The sequence below is a fragment of the Anser brachyrhynchus genome, assembly GCF_964034855.1.
Source record: "Anser brachyrhynchus genome assembly, chromosome: 12".
Lineage (NCBI taxonomy): Eukaryota > Metazoa > Chordata > Aves > Anseriformes > Anatidae > Anser > Anser brachyrhynchus.
Genome location: NC_137707.1, coordinates 10,274,283 through 10,291,793, shown reverse-complemented (window position 1 = coordinate 10,291,793; position 17,511 = coordinate 10,274,283). Strand labels below are relative to the sequence as shown.

General features: G+C 37.9%; 2 protein-coding genes across 8 annotated transcripts in view; one reads left to right on the top strand and one right to left on the bottom strand.

Moving 5' to 3' along the window:
* The first annotated feature begins 30 nt into the window (after positions 1 to 30).
* Positions 31 to 10,247, top strand: SS18L2 (SS18 like 2). 2 transcript variants are annotated; one of them, XR_013938489.1, is made up of 4 exons: positions 31 to 177; positions 269 to 345; positions 539 to 727; positions 10,094 to 10,247. XR_013938489.1 is itself a non-coding variant. In XM_080552777.1 (3 exons), the coding sequence occupies exons 1-3, from the start codon at positions 109 to 111 to the stop codon at positions 624 to 626; spliced, it is 234 nt and encodes a 77-aa protein (XP_080408903.1). In that variant the 5' UTR covers positions 31 to 108; the 3' UTR covers positions 627 to 1,349. The 2 variants fall into 2 exon arrangements, 1 of the variants encoding a protein (XP_080408903.1); XM_080552777.1 differs by lacking the exon at positions 10,094 to 10,247 and having other exon boundaries at positions 539 to 1,349.
* Positions 1,822 to 17,511, bottom strand: part of GARRE1 (granule associated Rac and RHOG effector 1) — a 53,294-nt gene continuing 37,604 nt past the window's right edge. For all 6 annotated transcript variants that reach the window (XM_080552727.1, XM_080552725.1, XM_080552730.1 and 3 more), the window contains 9 exons: positions 17,236 to 17,397; positions 16,135 to 16,293; positions 12,327 to 12,424; positions 10,728 to 10,853; positions 9,179 to 10,170; positions 6,425 to 6,590; positions 5,506 to 5,640; positions 4,946 to 5,024; positions 1,822 to 4,391 (listed from right to left, as the gene is read on the bottom strand). In XM_080552727.1, coding sequence (XP_080408853.1) covers positions 4,068 to 4,391; positions 4,946 to 5,024; positions 5,506 to 5,640; positions 6,425 to 6,590; positions 9,179 to 10,170; positions 10,728 to 10,853; positions 12,327 to 12,424; positions 16,135 to 16,293; positions 17,236 to 17,397 — 2,241 coding nt within the window. In that variant the 3' untranslated portion in view covers positions 1,822 to 4,067. The remainder of the gene's footprint in view (positions 4,392 to 4,945; positions 5,025 to 5,505; positions 5,641 to 6,424; positions 6,591 to 9,178; positions 10,171 to 10,727; positions 10,854 to 12,326; positions 12,425 to 16,134; positions 16,294 to 17,235; positions 17,398 to 17,511) is intronic.

Here is a 17,511-nt window from a genome sequence, read left to right as displayed (position 1 = left end):
CCAGGCTGCGGGGCTTTACTTGGGGCGGAGGCAGCGGGGGGGGGCGGGGCAAGGGGAAGGCGGGGCCGCGGCGTCCCGTCAGGCGCTGCGCGGGGCGGTGGCGGCGCCATGTCGGTGGCGTTCGTGCCCGAGCGGCTGCGCGGGAAGGCGGAGGTGAACCAGGAGACGCTGCAGCGGGTGAGGGGGGGAGGCCGCGGGGGGGCTCGGGGAGGGGGGGCCGGTGCCGAGCGGGTGCTGACGGCGCTGTGTGTGTGTGTGTGTGCCCCAGCTGCTGGAGGAGAACGACCAGCTGGTGCGCTGCATCGTGGAGTACCAGAGCAAGGGCCGGGCGACCGACTGCGTGCAGTGAGTGGGGACGGGGCGGGGGGCTGAGGGGCGGGCAACCCTGAGTCCCGTTGTTGGGGGGGGGTGGTTGTTGGGGGGTATTTCCCTCCCTCAGTGTTGGCCAAATCATAAAAGTGCTCATTAAAGCTCGGGTGACTCACTCGCGAACAGGCAGTCAGGTCCTTCCCACGTAACACGTCTCCTTCTCTCACAGGTACCAGCACATCCTGCACAGAAACCTCATTTATTTAGCGACCATTGCTGACGCAACGCCCCCCAGCACGCAGAAGGCTGTAGACTGACGGCGTGTACCGGCGCACATGCAGTGATGGTTTTGAGAATCTGTAGAAACACTTGTGTAGATCCCCCTTGAGAGCTGAGAAGGCGTAGTCCTGAAAGGCTGGTAAAGAGTCATACTTTTATGTCAAAAATGTGATTGGAGGTTCTTTATGTAATACTAGAATAGCTGTTTCTTCTATTACTATAAGTAGAGCTTCAGGGAGGTAATTGTCACTTTTTTTTCTCTAGGAAAAACGTAATTGTAGTATATTTCTGAGAGGAGCATGATTGTCAGGACAGCACCACCAGTGCTGCTCTTGAAAGACTTGTGTACTCAGTGAGGAAGAGACTGCTTCATGACTCAGGCTGTGTAACAGTAGGGCAAGCTTTTAGGTAGGTAATTTCTGTCTACCTCCAAGATGACAATGGTGGATGCTACCACGTATGTAAGCAATAGACTGTTTTGTTGTCTTTTATCATGAAAAATGCTTAAACAAAAATGTAAAGCAGTGTACTCTGGATTAATGACAGATTAACAAAGTTTTAGTGAAATAGGAACTCGAACTTTTGTAGGAAAGATGGGGCTGTTGCATAACATAAGGCAGTTCAGCAGAAGGGAGAACTGTAACCTCCATTTCAGTGAGATTGGCATTAGCTCCACTTGCATCAGGACTTTTCATTCTTGCTTGAAATGTTCTGTATTACAGACTCCATAAACAAGTAAATTTTTGCACAGTCAAAATGGATTCATGTGTGTCTTGGCTGTTTGTCAGCACTTACCTTCAGCAAGAGCACAGCTTACTTTTACACCTGAATATACATTTCAGTGGCACGATTAGCATAAATTAAATATACCCCTTCCCCCAATTAAAAAAAAAAAAGGTAACTTTTCACTCACTACCACCAAAAATATTTACCTTGCCAGAAACAAGCAACTTCAAGTTTGAGCAGTGTTTCTCTGCACTAGTTCAAAGACAATGCTAAGGCCTTTTCTGAATCACGCGCTTCAGTGCAGTCTATGTGAAAAAATAGCTTTAAAGATGCTTCAGATTGTACAGTGCATAAAGTTCAGTTTTATATGATGAGTAAGTAGGCAGTTGACAATTTTCAAACTGTTAAATAATCCCATGTTAATGAAGGTAAGATCTTTGTTTACAAACCGAAGTTACAGTTTAAGGTGCTGCTTATTTTCAGTAAGGTGCATATTTTAAACGGGTATGACCTATTAAATGTATATCTTTAATAAAGCAAATAGTTTACTTTTACAGAAGCTTTAAAATACAAAATGTACAGTTCCAGTTCAGAAGCATTAGCTATTCACAAGAAGCACTGCAATAAGGGTAAGTTAACTAAGCACCAAACCCTTGCACTTGGCAGTGTGAAATTTAATGGCAAGACTCATTTGCCAAGTGCAACAATTCTTAAAGTTACCAGTGTTCAGAACAATGGGAAGCAAAGGACATAGTAGCACCTACGTGATCAAAATGCAGACAAACTTTGTTTCCTCAATTCACTTATGTAGGTCCAGAAACCTGCCAGCATTTGTATGTATGAATCAGCTGCAAAAACTAGAGCAGTAATTTTTGGCACTTGTTAGGAAAGTTCAAAATTAAGTGTTTTCAGTAACTTCCGTTTTGGTCTTAGTATGAATAACCAGTAAGTACAACCAAATTTAGGATTTAATATTAGATCTAAATGACAAGATTTAGTAAACTCAAAACCATTCATCAAGTTAAATAACCACTAACATTTTCAGCAGAAGGTTTTCAAAATTATAGTAGTACAGACCATTAACAATTTACAGACAAGCCACACTGATTGTGCAAAGCACATTACTGTAAAAAGTCTATGTACAGCAAACAAATCTTTGTAAACATGGTAAGTATGAAGTTTCAGAAAACATGGTGACAATATCATAAATACAGGCAACATTGGCATCCTCAAACAGCACAAAAAGGTAACAATCTGGGCCTGCAAATATAGCCCGTCACCATACAAACAAAAAGGTGGATGGGTCTTAAATACCCACATGTTTAATAGTTTTAGTGTTGTGTATACCTATTTATATATATATAATGTATTTATTTTTTGGTATCTTTAGATATAGATGTACTTAGTTTGTAAAAACAAAAACAAATGTGCTTTCTCTTCATTGAAAAATTATGTAGTTAGAACTAATAACCCATTTTACTAGTAGTTAACATATTAGAATGATATGACTTAAGAAAAATACAAAAATAAGATTAATACTGTCAAAACTCTTATACCAGAAAATATTGTGGTTTTTAGACTCTTTCAAAGATGAAATATGAAAATTTAAATAAGCTCTAACTATATAAAGAATCTTCTGTAATCTCAGTTAATATACAGTGGGATAGCTATACATATATTTACCATTGTTCTTCACTTTTTAAGCACCAGTCACTCCCAGATCCACTTTGGTTGGAAGATTATTCCCAATTCCACAGGTTCACTTAATGGCACATATTGACTGCAAATAATTACTTTATCGTTTTAAAAAAAATAATGTTTTTTTTTAGCTAACTGCTACCCCACATTTCAGTTCTAGTATCTTCTGAGCCAGCTCACAATTTTTTATTTTTTTAATTATTATTTTTTTTAATTAACTGTAGCATCTGAAATAAGACTTTAAATATATGCAAGTAGTCTTTTAGGCTATAGTTTCACACATTTAAGGAGCACTGCGTGGATAAAGCCTTTGGCCAAATGAAACAGTAACAAGTTATCTATTTATTTGAAAACCAGTGTCACATTATCCACACAGATGCCATCTACTTTAAGCAGCTCAGATTACATTTGTGACACAAATTTGAGTGGTTCGGTTGATCTATACTTAGAGTAAGGAAACTACCACAAAACTCAATTTCGCAACTGTTTCTGCAACAGTTTCATAATGAACTCACTTGTGTGGCACATGAAAAGCTGCTGTTATACTTCATTTAAAAAAAAAAGTTGCCCAAAGGCCATTTATGGAGAATACAAAGGCTTTACAGCTTGTCCATTATAAATTTAAACACAGTGTTGAGCAAAGTGACCACTATATATTTGCTTCAATATATTCAATGTGTTTCAGTAAGATGTTTAACTATAAATCTATATGAAAAATAGCTATAAAATACAGTGTTTCTTGTATGGTAGTCCATCAGCAGTTTTTTAAAAAAAGCTTTTGAAAGTAAAGGCAATATACACATTTTTAAAAGCATTTCTAAATCACAGTTCTGGGCTGTTCCATGTACATCAAACAAACATATTGGCCATATTGCTCAGCACTGCAAATAAGATTCAAGAGTTAGTAGATCCTCCCCCCAACCCCAGCCCCCAAGCCCCCTCAATTCCATATTTAATGAGATAAACAGGATCTAGCCAATACACAGTTGTGAAACAAAGGATATGTAGTTTATGACTGTTTGGCCCTGTGCTGCATTTTCCAATATGAAAAGCAATTAGTACTGATGCAGGTAAGATGGTCTGCGTTCGTGCTTTACTGGAAAAGATTTAAAGCCCTTATTCATCTGTTTGTGCTGGGAAGCCTGTTGCTGCGATTGCTGTTGCTGCGCATAGGCAAAGCTAGAGGAAATTCCTGTTGCTGGGGCGCAGTCGTTGGCTGCTGCCCACACAGGTGACTGGAGGATCTGCATCGTGTCGCTCCACTGGCTGACAGGGCTGCTCATGGGATACAAAGACGCACTCTGACTGGGTAGTGTATTCGTGACAGAGGACGCATGCTGCCAGGGTGCCTTTGGAGGCCAGGTTTTGGTTTTATTATCCTGAAAAAAAAAACCAGAATTAGTTTTGTTGTTGTTTTTGTTTGACCAAAATGCTTTTGAGACAATACTTAACGTATCTTATTTCCTCTCTACAACATTTCAGAAGATTAATCTTTAAAAATAGAACTGATGCATGTATATAACTACTCACTCATTTACTTGTCTCTTGAAAAACCTTTAATTACTTCAAGCACTAGACTTTACCTATAGTAGTGCCATAAATCAAAATTTCTAGTAAGACAAGTGATACTGGTGATACTTCAGTTTTCTCTGCACAGACAATTTAAGTTGCCTGTGCTACCTCTTCACTTAATGTGAAACCTTGTTTTCTCTATCGTGATAATTTTTGCTACAAGGGAAACATTAAATCACTTGCAATTTTAAATTTGGCGACTGATAGAAAAAAATCTAATACTACTTGAGTGGGAATGAATTGGGTTTTAGCTGAGGTGCAATCTGGAGGTATAGATGCTATTCTAGTTGTTTTCCTAGTGAAAATCACTCCAAAACACACATGTAGGAAAAATGACTAAGCAAAGCCGTTTTCTGCTTACCTGATTACGGTCATCTGCTGCAGAAAGAAGAGGTGGTGATGGTAGCGTACTAGGTTCCTGCTCGCCACTACTGTGTTTTCTGCCCCAAAAAAAAGAGTGACATTTACTTTTTTTTTTCCCCTTAATGAGTCACCTGCATTAATCTGCTACCACCATACACCATTCTGTAGTTTCAGTCTGTCATAGTTGACAGCCCAGAATATGTACTGATATTTCATCATTTTGCATGTTTTTCCTCAGTACAGGTAAAAGTACAAGCTGTTGCAGCAAGAAATTCATTACTGAAAGGGAAAGTGTCAGATACGGAGTTTCAGCCAACAACCAGCTATTTGCACAGATGCTTATTTATATAAAGATTTAGCTGCTAACAACTCAGTCTGAATTCCTAGCATTAAGAGCAGACATACTATACACTGATCCAGATCAACAGTGTACTACGCACACTGACATTCATATGACTTCATCTAATTGGCAGGAGTTAAATCCTTTGTGTGGCTACTCAAATTATCAAAACACACAAATTGTACAAAGTGATGTGTATTTCTGTTCATTTTGCTAACCTTCTCTGCTTAACAGCAGCAACAAGGTCTGGCCCTGAGAACATGGAGAACAAGCTGTCTCCATTAGCGGAAGAGGTCTCATCACTTGAGCTGGCCGAGTCTCCTTGAGTACCAGACCAGCTGTTTGTCACATCACTGTAAGACAAAAAGTTGTATTAGTCTTTGTACTTACGGTGCCTGGTCCAGACTGTATGCCCTAGTTAGCTATGCTGAATCTCTGTGACAGATGACAGAGCACAAAGAAATTGCAATATTTTGTAAAACGCGGAACATAAATACTTCCACGTATTTGCTTCTGAATGATCACATCACTGCTTTATCTGTTACAGTCACTTTATATATTCTACTAAAATCATATAAAGTTGTCACAGTCTCTCCTGGTCAGGAAAGGAAAACAAATGATTACTAGTTTTGCAATCACTAAGCTCTCAGCTCTTCCACTGCAAAACTGAGCTAGAATACATACTTGCTCTACTGGTTTTAAGCTAGCCTTAGGCTCACAGCTATAATGATATGGACACATGGACAGAGGTTCTTGAAACACGTGCTTTGTAATAAATTGTTATGACTTGGCAGAGATTAAGTACTACTAACATACCTGCTGTAATGTTATGGATAAAATCTGGAAAGCTGAATTCAGTCAGGTGCTGCAACTTTCATTGCATCACTCCTCATCGAAACTACAACTTAAAGGTTTTCAAAATACTGAAATAGGAACATTTTGAATGAATCTGTTATAAAGCCCTTATTTCCTCTGTTTGAGTCAAACTCAGTACCCATTCTACTCTGAAGAACACAAACAAATGTCAGGGCTTCAGTATCAACACGGGAAGGGCTCCAATTTCTCACTCTTGCCATAATGAAGTGCAGTTTTTAAAGATGTAGAAGAAAAAAAAAAGCAGCCTGTCCAATCTCTTACCTTTCTGTGAAATACTCAGGAAAGGGCCAGGTTTTGTGAGGATCATCAGGAAGAGGCCAGTTGCTACGCGTGTTGCTTGGACGACGAACATGCTGTGCTTGCCTTTTTTGTTGCATAGCCTGGTTGACCCCAGCAACATAGCGGGCAAATTCTGGATCAGACCCAACTGAATAAAACAAATCAAGAAGTCAGTTGCTGACATTCAGCTATTTCTACTGCACTTACCCCGTTCATTTAATCCTCTAGACTTGACCATCCCCCAATAGAAAATAAGCTCCCTCACTGATAGTAAGTGCTAGACAATCGATGCCTCTTAATGGAGCAGTGAGGAACACTAACAGGATATGTTTTAATAAAAGTAGAGAAGTACCATCGTACATGGTAGATAATAATTCTTGGGTGGAAATACACCTGCCCCTTGCCTTCTCTCCAGGGAGGAGTATTTGCGACTAAGATCATGTCCATACACTGAACAGTCCAATATCCAATCAGCAGACACTGACAGAATTAAAAACTGTATGTTTATCCAATCTCAGAGAAAAAAACATTTGAATTAGTACAGTTGATTTGGGATCGCAACATGATTTCCAGCTATGCTGTGATTCTGCTTGCTTCTCAAGAAATCAGAAGGTCAGATTGATCTCATTAGAACATACAGACCAGAAGCTACTTCCTACAAAGACTACATAACCATTTTGAAAACATCCTCATCCTGGACTACAACGTATTTCAGAATAAGGTTGATATTTACCAAAAAAAGCAGTAATCCTTAAAATAATAATAAAAAAATCTTCAAGTCTTAAAATTCTTTACACTTCCCAACTATCTAATAAGCAGTATACACCACCTTGGGCAGATGAAGCAAAAGCCTTAATCCAAAAGTGTTTTAAATGTCCAATAAATCAAAACAAATAATGTATGTATTAAAAAAATACTCTCAGGAGACAGTGTAATTGAATTTCCAAGGCTTTACAGTTGGACTGAATTTACGGAAAATTTCTCGACTACATGCGTAATAGTCACAACACGAAGCACACAGCTGCTGGCTTGCTTGTCTCAGTTTTAAAGAGCGAAGAACGTCCAAGTGTGCACAGCTTGGAAAACAGAAATCAAGATATCTTTCATGCGATTGCTTCCCTACGTTCAGTTCAGCATTTGAAGAAAAGCTTCTTCATTTTCACTTAGCACATTTAGAAAAGAGCTCTGCAATGTTTTATTGCATACAAATTAAAACTATAACAAAGATAACTTTGTTTCTACACATCCTTTATCATATAAGCATAGGACAGAGCTACCTGACATCTGTACAGAAACAAAACGTTCCCAGTAATAGTTGTTTTCTTTGAGAAATACTTATACGTCAATTTAAGCTGAGATTTGAAGCTAGACATCCTCAGATCTAAGGATTGGTTCTGAAGGGCATGCAGATCTTTTTTCTGTGGATAGCATTAGGTGTTAAATTACTCTTATATTCAAAAATAGCAACTTGTGTTGATTTTTACCTCTGTAAAAACATATCAGATAAACAGCTTTTTATGAGATAGGTTCACCTGTGAAAATAATTTAAAAAACACGGATGTATCAACTTTCCTTCGACTAATAAAGCATTAAGTTCTTAGAGATTATAAAAGTATGGCACAATACATTTTTAGTAGGTCCTTAAGTCTTTGACCATGAAAAACCATCAATTTTCTCAATTCTTCATTAGCAGATTTTCATCTGAAGAGTCATCTTTTTCATACTCTAAAAAATATTTATCGAGTATATCTATTTGTTTCACAAGACAGAAGTCCTAAGAAAGTTTGAAAGTGAAAGGGTTTTTTTGTGTATGCTTTTTCAAGCTTTCTAGCTAGAGCTTAGATTGAAAACTCCTACATCACAGCTTAACCTGGCATGTTATATGAAGAGAGGTTATCTTTCTAATCTATTTGATAGGAATTTTTTTTTTAATCACACAGACACAGATGACAGCAGGAAAAGGATTTGTGGTTTGATGAAAGGTTTTTCTGTTAGTTCTAGTGCTGCCTCCCTCCAGGCACTTTTAATAAATGCATACTACAAAGTTCCTGTAGCTATGTTCCATGCCAACAGAAATTAAATTTATGAGAGAATAGATTGGCCTGTTGATCTTAGTAGTATGAGAACAATTCATTAATCTCCTCTTCGATGCAGACTCTACGATCAATTTCATAGCCTTCAGGCTACTTGCTTATGGATATAAAATGTTATCTCACTTCCTCTTTGACAATAATCCCCATAAATTTACAATTTATTGGTGGTTTAAATACATATGGCAAACCACATGGTACTTGCTCTTTAGTCTCTAATCCTTCAACATCAGAGCTTTTCACTGCAGTAACAGCTGGAGAGCAGAAACCAATATGATTTCTATGAAACTGCATAGTAATGAAGTTGAAATGCAGGGGTATGGAAAAGATGCAATCCAAGTGTATCTCTGGAGTTCAAGACTGGTAAAGAGCAGGAAAAATAATTTGGGGGGGGCAAAATACATACATTCGGAAGTTAACAATGCTTTTAAATGACTTCAAAAATAACAATAGGAAGAACATTATCTGTAAGTAACTGTTTCAACACTTTGATGTGATCCATATAGGAAAGGTCAGAACTTGTCATTTTAAGCACCTTAGCATCTGGTAAATAGCACCAGGAAATAATTATTGCTAGCAATATTTAACAGTACTCTTTTCTTTGTAAAAGGATCCTTATAAAAAGTAATAACGAAAAGACACACACCTGCAGGGTCAAAAGGCAGAATTTCTCCCAGCATCCCAAACACTCCATCAGTTTGGTCACGATTTGGCCACGTATTGTTTCTAGGTCCTTGTGGTTTCTGTCCTAACATCTCTGACATCATATTGTCCATATAGCTGCTCACAAGACCCAAACTGTATAAATCAGAGCTTAAATCTGAAAAACCAGGATTGTTCCATTGGTTCATATGAGACAATCCAGCTCCAACAGCTTGGGCTGGCTGCTGTGAAGAATTAGTCAGCCATTTGGTAGGTGCACGTTGCTGTGGTCCGATAGGTTGAAGCAAATGTTGGTAATACTGCATTTGCTGCTGCTGCTGCTTTTGTGACTGCTGTTGCTGTGACAAGCCTTGCTGAGAAGGATGCAGTGGTGTGTGAGAGAGAGACTGTGGCTGCTGTTGTACTGTTCCTGATTTTTGTTCTGTTCCTGTAGAGGAGGCAACAGAGTTCCTTCTTTTCACCATCGGAGAAGCTTGCTGGGATTTGCCCATGTTAAAACCAGACAAAAAATCTATAACATCCTGCATTTCTTGGTCAGTTGGTAAATTCATACCTTTGTCATCCTTTCCTTCATCTGGTTTGAAGAAGTTGTCCCGTCTTTCAACTAGAAACCCATTCACTATTTGATTATTTGTGCTCTGAATTGACTGCAATGAATCTGTGGTCCTAGGAAAGTTACCAATGTTCAAAATGCTTTGTAACCGTGCATCTATGTTAGTGGGCATTTTAGTCTTCTCCTCTGAGTTGGAACTTATGAAGATATTTTTAGAAGGTGTATTGGGAATTGAATAACTTCCACTGTTACTTGTACTGGTGCAGGAAGTTTTTTTTGTAAACCGTGAAGTCAGTTTTGAGAACGTCTTCTGTAGACCACCTGAAGATTTGCTTCCATTTCCAGATGGCATGTCAACTTGATTCCCGAAATCTGAGATTTCACGCTGTAACTGGATCTGAATACAAGGCAAAGCTTGCTCCCTGCATCAACAAAAACATTTATCAAACCACCTAATAAACTTCATTTATCCTAACATCCCATTGGATGTCGCAAGAAATTTAACTGAGTTTGTATTTTGGAGAAAAACATGCGTTTGGGTAATAGAAAGTGGAAGAAATAAAAGCAAAGGTCTCTCTCAGATTGCTAAATTCATCAGCTTCTTCCTATGGCAACAATTTGAAATATTACTAACATTTGCAATAGCATTTATTACTCTCCTTTCCTTAAGGAATGTTAATTGTGCTTCAAAACCTAAATGGAGGTATTTATTTAAAATATATATATATATATATTTTAACGCAAGAGAAACAAATACTTTTGTACACATGGATAAGCTGCTGTTTAAAAAAAATTCTCTGTATGCTAAATAGGTACAAGGTACTTCTATAGAGTCCCAGTTCCTTGCATGGAAGTTTGACTACTGATTACCCTTTCTGATGAACTAGTGCTATCCGAATTCTACAGTACAGCTTTTTCAATGATGATGGCTTTGTTTAGACTGGGAAAAGTAAAGTACGAGGCTCAAGAGGAGATGTACCTTCCCTCCTTCCACCTGTGTATGTCAAACACAGCAGTATAGAGCACGTCTACTAGACCCAAAGTCTTCTCTGGATCCAGACTCCTCTGTAGCAAAGACATTGTTGCTGGATCTTCCTTTAAACACCTGTAATCATCAAGATTAACTTTTAAAAATCAAAGCTTTGAATTTCACATAAACAATTTTACCATACTAGTCAGATAATAAAAGGCTAATTTATACACTACTGCTGCTCCTATAAAGGTACAACTAGTACGGCAGTATAATGCATGAACACCCAAGGGTTCCTAAGGATGGCACCTACAGTCCCAGTTTCTCTTTTTAATTGTTGAATATACAGCTAATCCAATTTTAAGCTCGTTTTAAAAATCAAGATTATCTCTTTAGCTGAGCAGGCATAATTCAAGCACAGAGGTAAGAAATAAATACACAAAAGCCCATTTTTAAGAAAGTAGCAAGAGCACTCAACAAACCTGACAAAAATGCTAGTGCACGACATTTACATCTTGAGTGCAATCTAGGAGTTCAATGCTAAGAAACACCCAGCCTGACAGAGTGAAAAATGATTCAGCATATCCACTAGTCTGTAGAACATGCTACTGAGCTGTGAAGATGCAGAAATACTGAAAGTTTTTCATTAATGGCACAGAACCGAGGTGAAATCAGAATAACTTAAATCTACATATTGGCACATTTGTCAAGTATTTAACGAGCCCTCCAGCAGAGAAAACAGGCGCTCTTGCTGTGTGTCAGTAGGCGGAGCTCTTCCAGAGCACACAAACCCTGGCTCAGAACACTCTGCAGTTTTTTAGCTCTTTCACAATAGAGCACTTTATATAAAGAGAACAGAAGTGCCAGTTTCTACTCAGCAGAGGAATTAAAGATGAATTTGGATAAACAGACTATGGGCTGACTTGTACTTCTGGACATGCCAGTGGTACCATTAGTGACAGGCTATCTCACTAAGGATTCACATGAATGACTTGTGTTGCACCAAAATTCGTAACACTGAGTACACTGAAGAAAGACAGGAAGTGTTCTAAATCCAAATTATTGTTTCAAAAGAGAAGTCCTCGACTGAGAATGAGGATTAGTTCTAATACGCTTTCCTAGGCAGTTAATTAAGCCACTAGGGAAGGAGTTATCTCAAAACACAGAGTTCTGCGGTTCACAACAGCACTTAAAGAACAGCTCAGTTAAGAGGGCCAAAGCTCTTGTCTTAGTCTCATCTGATGCCCGACCTTCCTGTGGTAACAGCTGTGGAGACCTGCCAGGGAGGAGCATAACAGGAATATTTCTGGGTTTATATTTAACTTTCTCTTTCATCATCCAGCTTTTACATTCTTCTCTTCAGAGGAATGTTGCAGTGCACCAGCCTTGCCTCCAACAGAGGGAGCACCAGTACAAAGACTGTTAAGTACATTAAGTACAGCTGTTGGTCAATCTTTGAGCAGTAGTGGTATTCAATCAGTACAAGGCAAAGGAATTTAAGGAAGATCATAGTATTCCCTTATATATTTGTACTGCATTGTATTTCTTCCTATATACTTCAACAGCCATACCTACTAGTATGATCTGCAATACAGTATTTTTATTTACCAAGTTGATGGAACTTGCACCACAATTCTGGATCCTTCTAAACTTATCTGAGGAGCATAGGCTTCTTTATTTTCAATCTGGGCTGTGTCCACAACCACCTAGCAAATAAAGAGAAAAGGGAAACGATTTTCAGAATTTGTTCTACTTTATCACCCCTGCAGTACAGATGCAATCGTCTCACCTCCCTGCCATGTTACAGGTGCGAAAAGAACCATATAAAAACAAATCAAGTCACAAAATCATTATAAGTTGATTTCTATTTTAATATCTTGGGGGTGGGGGGAAGGAAAGCATACCAAATGATCAGTTTGATATGTTAGCATATATTTCAATGACTTAATTCTCCTCAATTACATACTATAGTTACGTATCAAACATGTACTTACCAACTACTTACCAACTGCTTTATGTAGCAGCTGGTAGTTATCAATGGCTTTGTGTAACAGCCCTTATATTTGAGAAGTCTGGCACAACTGCTACCTTAATAGCGCTCAAACACCTATTAAAATATTATAAATAACCTAACTGCAGTGCACAATATGATACAGACTAATAGTATTTAGTCAGAAACTCTTCTCATAGCTCGTAATTTTTAATAAACATACACCCCCCACACACTCGTGGTTACAAAGTTTTATACCAACATTTCTCTACTTAATGGAACTATTTATAACAGGGAATTAATAGTAGTGAAGAGAAGTGACTGTTCAATTTGTTGAATTCTCAGCTTTCTGTAAGACATCATGAATTTATATGGAAGATAAAAGTCTTGCAAATTAATCTGCTGTCATGAAACTCTTTTTATGGAAACTGAGAAGGAATGGATTCACTTCAGCTTCATTTAAACTTCAGTACCAGTGATAGTAAGTTCCATATTTGGTTTCTGCTTTCTGTTGTTGTCCAGTCTGCATGGGCTGGCCTTTTTGATCATTTCCATAATTTCCTATTTTGGTCATGCTGAACCAGCAGCTTTTTGGCAGCACTCAGCAGTTCTTGCTCCAGTGACTAGCAGATTAGCTGTACCATTTATCCTTGAAATGGCAAAAAGTCCTTCTGTAAAAAAAGCCTCAAGGGGCATTACTGGCTTTTTTGCCATCATCCTACACTGGTTCTACTTCTATCTCATTGTCTTTTACTAGTTATGAAATGTGAAATATAAATAGTGCTGAGATTTTCTTGTCTCTCCTGCATTAACAAAATAATCCAATGATAATTAAACAATTTCTTCCCATCATTTCAGTATTTTAACATAGGGACTTCGTTTTCCTCCAGTTGTCTCTAAACGCTTGCTCAAGTTTATTCCAACTTGTAAAAACGTGTCTAAGCACAGTTATACGAGGCACCATGCTATCATCCATTCATGAAAATACCTCTCAATAACAGTGCAACCACATTACTTTTTTCCTTCATGTTTATACCATGTTAATTTTATTTAATTTGGTATAGATTTAGCTATATTGCTAAATATAATCAGTTTAAGGAGAGATAAGACTACACAGTACTTTTTCTTGTCCCCCCAGCTTCCAAGAAAATAACTGTCTGCATCTGAGACCCTTAAGTCAAAAAGCAAAATTGTGATCTGTGCAGATCTAGATCAGTTCCTGGAAGTGATGCACCATAGTGCTTATGGTCTTGTGCTTTTTTTTCAGGGTCAAGAGCCCGCATAATATTGTCTCACAATTCATTTATCTGAGTTGTACACAAAATAAACTTAAAATAAACACATTTGTCACTCCCTGCCTGGTGGGTGCTTAGAGGATAGCTTCCTGTGCATCAGACATCTATTGTTCTCGTTTTACAGGTGTTTCCTCCCTCATCTCCACCCAAAGAATGCTTTAAAGAAATAAATTACAGTTTCTCATCACTGCATGAGATTACATACAAGCATAATTAATCGTATAAAAAAATTATGGCATACACATTACAAAGAAGAACTCAACTCTCACACCCTTTCAAATTGTAACAAATCAAAAGTGAGAATGAATCAAGAGAAAAGGCTTGCAAGTATTTTGCTAAGCATATAGCTCATTACCGTGTCTTTGAAGATAAAAACCTGCTATTTTCAGAACCAGAGATTCAGGCAAAACCTTTGGAGACATTCTTGCTTCTACTCAGGTAATATTCCTTACACCAGCATTATCATCTGGGAGAATGTCTAAGTAAGTTTTACGCTGACAACTCTCCCTACGTTATGATAAACCTGAAGGATATCAGCACTTTAATTACCAGCAGGTCTAACTTGTTATGTCTAGACTAGGGGACACCAGATTTTAAGTCTCCTGAGTCAAAATGTGCCTCAGGCCACTCCCCGAAAGGGACCACTCTCATCAGGCCACTCATCAGGGCAAGAATGAAATCCCTACACCTTTGTTTCACTGCAAAGGAAGTGGTGGGGGGTTGCAGCGTCCTCCAAGGCATTCCTCATCTAGATGTTCAGGAGCCAAGAAGTCAGGAATTACAGCACACTCCCACAGGGCTACTGAGAAACAGTTTCTTTCTTGGCCTCATTTCCCACACCCTGCTGCTCTCTGCATCCTACCCACCCTGAACTATGACAGCTGAAGACAATCTCACTTAACCATGGCCCTTTTTCTAGTTGATTTGCATTTATTAATATTTAACACACATTTTCAATTGTATAGAAATTTGATCAATCCTACTATTCCACACCTGCTCTCCATCCCTGCAAAGATACCACATCTTATGCCTTCCTAAAAGTGCTTAATTCACTACCATTTCCTATCCTCAAATCACCATATCAGAGTGAAGTAAGGACTGATGGCAGGTGCGTTGTTATGATACTGATGGTCTGTCCCTTGTTTATATGACAAGTCAGTTGAATTCGACTGTGATTTGAACCTACTTCTCTGGCATATTTAACATGAAGTGGATATCTAATACCTAATATGAAAAGAATATTGAAACAAAAATATCTGACATTCATTGTTATTGGAGAATGTATTAACAATACCAAAAATGTATGGTTTAATCAATTAATAAATTGATTAAATTAATAAATCAAATTTAATTAGAATTCTTGATAGAAATTATCATAGGTTACGGTGTATCTCTATGCATGCATATCCTTCCTATCCTACTGCACTCTTGCCCCCATTTTATTTGCCCAGATAAATGAGAACTCATAGTTCAAAAAAAGTATTTGTTACGAGTGAACACTTCATTAAGAGATTGCAGTAATTAGTTACTGAAGTACAAATACATTTTGTCATCAGAATGCATTTCAAGCATGTATTTTTTAGCAGTACTTAGATACTCTAAAATCTATGCGTTTTTCTGTTTGTTTGTAAAGAACACATCTACAGAAAATCATTTAATAGCTATGTCTTGTGTTGGAGGTGTCAGGTAGTATTACTTGGTGCAGAGGACTTCCTGGCTTCTGTTGAGCAGGAAGCCTGCTTCCATTCAAAAACAGAGAGGAAATGGAAAAATGGCAGTTTTCAAAGCTGAGCTAAGAGAAGCGGCGGTATTAACATGGTCATCTATAGCGAAATAGAAAGATTTTCAAATCTATCTATTGAACTTAAATTTATGTTCCCTATTATCCATGAAGAATATGAAGTACACAGTATGTTCCCTTGTTCCTATCAACTACAAATAATATCTATGAAGAACTTGTATTCCATGAGGATACATCTTGTTCATAACTTAAATCAGCTACCACATTAAAAACTGAGAAAGAGGAAGACATAGGAAATAAATTTCCAAACACTTTAAAATATCTAGTTTTTCTTCAGGATATTTAAATAATCTTCTTTTTTTGTTGTTAAGCCTATCTATAGTTACTTACCAGTCCAGCTTGGCCAAATAACAATTGTACAGCAGTTTTGCAGGCTCCTCGCCAAGTCGAAGGACAAACCTGATTTAGTACTTCAGTAACAGGAGAGTCATCTCGTGGTGTAAGTCCATTATGGCATCCAGCTTCTTTAATTAACTGCAGCATTGTGTGCTGAAAAAAACAAGAATTTTGTCATACCAAGCACATGTTCCAGGAATGTTAACACCAATGTCTCCATATGTATTTACCATTGGTTCTACACATCTTCAAAAGCTTTTCAACCAACTACAATGTCTGTTACCTCTAAACAGTCTCGTGAAACTGTACAAGCTCAACTGCAGAATAAATATATGGGAGACAGTCTCTATTTGAAACACTCCAACACGATAAACACTATTTAGCTTATGCTCTTGCAAAACAGTTTAATGAAAACTACAAAAAAGCACTGCAAAGACAACAGAAAAACATTTTAAGCTGTGGGTTGTTTCTACTCTTTCAGGAGCAGGGAACTAGCCTTATCTGAAAGGGTGAAAATGCTGATTAAAATTGCCCAAATTACTTCCAAATGGCTACCTTTTCTTTATATTGAAAATTTGATCAACTTTTCCACAACTTCTAAAAATACATTTTAAATATATTTCGAAAGATTGCTTAAAGTTTGTAAGAAGAAATGAAAAAGCATTTTGTAATCAAGTTCCTTTTAAAGCACGCCCCTCAGCACTAGAATGGCATGGACCTGTCTGATTCTGGAACCTAAGAAGATAAAAGCTCTGAAGTACATCACCTGCTTGGGGCATGTGTAAGGGCTCACTTTGCTCTGCAGATTTTGATACCTAACCACCTATTTTCAGTGTTCATAGAAGCTTCATTACCTCCTAGACTTTTGTGTTTCTCTTAGATTGAACTGAATTTGCCCAGGTGGTTAAAACGTTATCAGAGAAAGGCATGGACCTACAATGTTATCACATCTTGTTTCCACAGGAAGTCAGACTAAAAATATGCACTTTTAAGTACAAGTCTGGCACTGAACTTCTACTGCAGTTGTTCTCTGAGTTTTAAGGAGTTCTTCTGATTTTTATTTTTAACTACTATGGTTGGATGCAGGGCTATTACCGTTTTCAGTTTCAGGTTTTCTGCTGCAGACTCATTAAAGGATATCCCTTTCAGAAAATGTGATCCTATCTGAACAGGTACAGTGGGCAGTTCACACTGAATTGGCTGCGGTGGAGTCTGTCTCCTTCCTGTTTGCTGGGCTTCAGCTTCACTGCAACAGCCCTGAAGTATAAAAGAATAGATCAATTAGAAGGAAATTAAGACATAAAAAAAACCTTGCTGTCAATTTTTTTTTTTTTAAACAGTTATTTTCAAGGTGAGGAGGGATGAAAGAGA

Coding starts and splice junctions, on each gene's coding strand:
- SS18L2 (XM_080552777.1), top strand. CDS start 109: ATGTCGGTGGCGTTCGTGCCCGAGCGGCTGCGCGGGAAGGCGGAGGTG. Junction 178..268: donor ACCAGGAGACGCTGCAGCGG/GTGAGGGGGGGA, acceptor TGTGTGCCCCAG/CTGCTGGAGGAGAACGACCA. Junction 346..538: donor CGGGCGACCGACTGCGTGCA/GTGAGTGGGGAC, acceptor CTTCTCTCACAG/GTACCAGCACATCCTGCACA.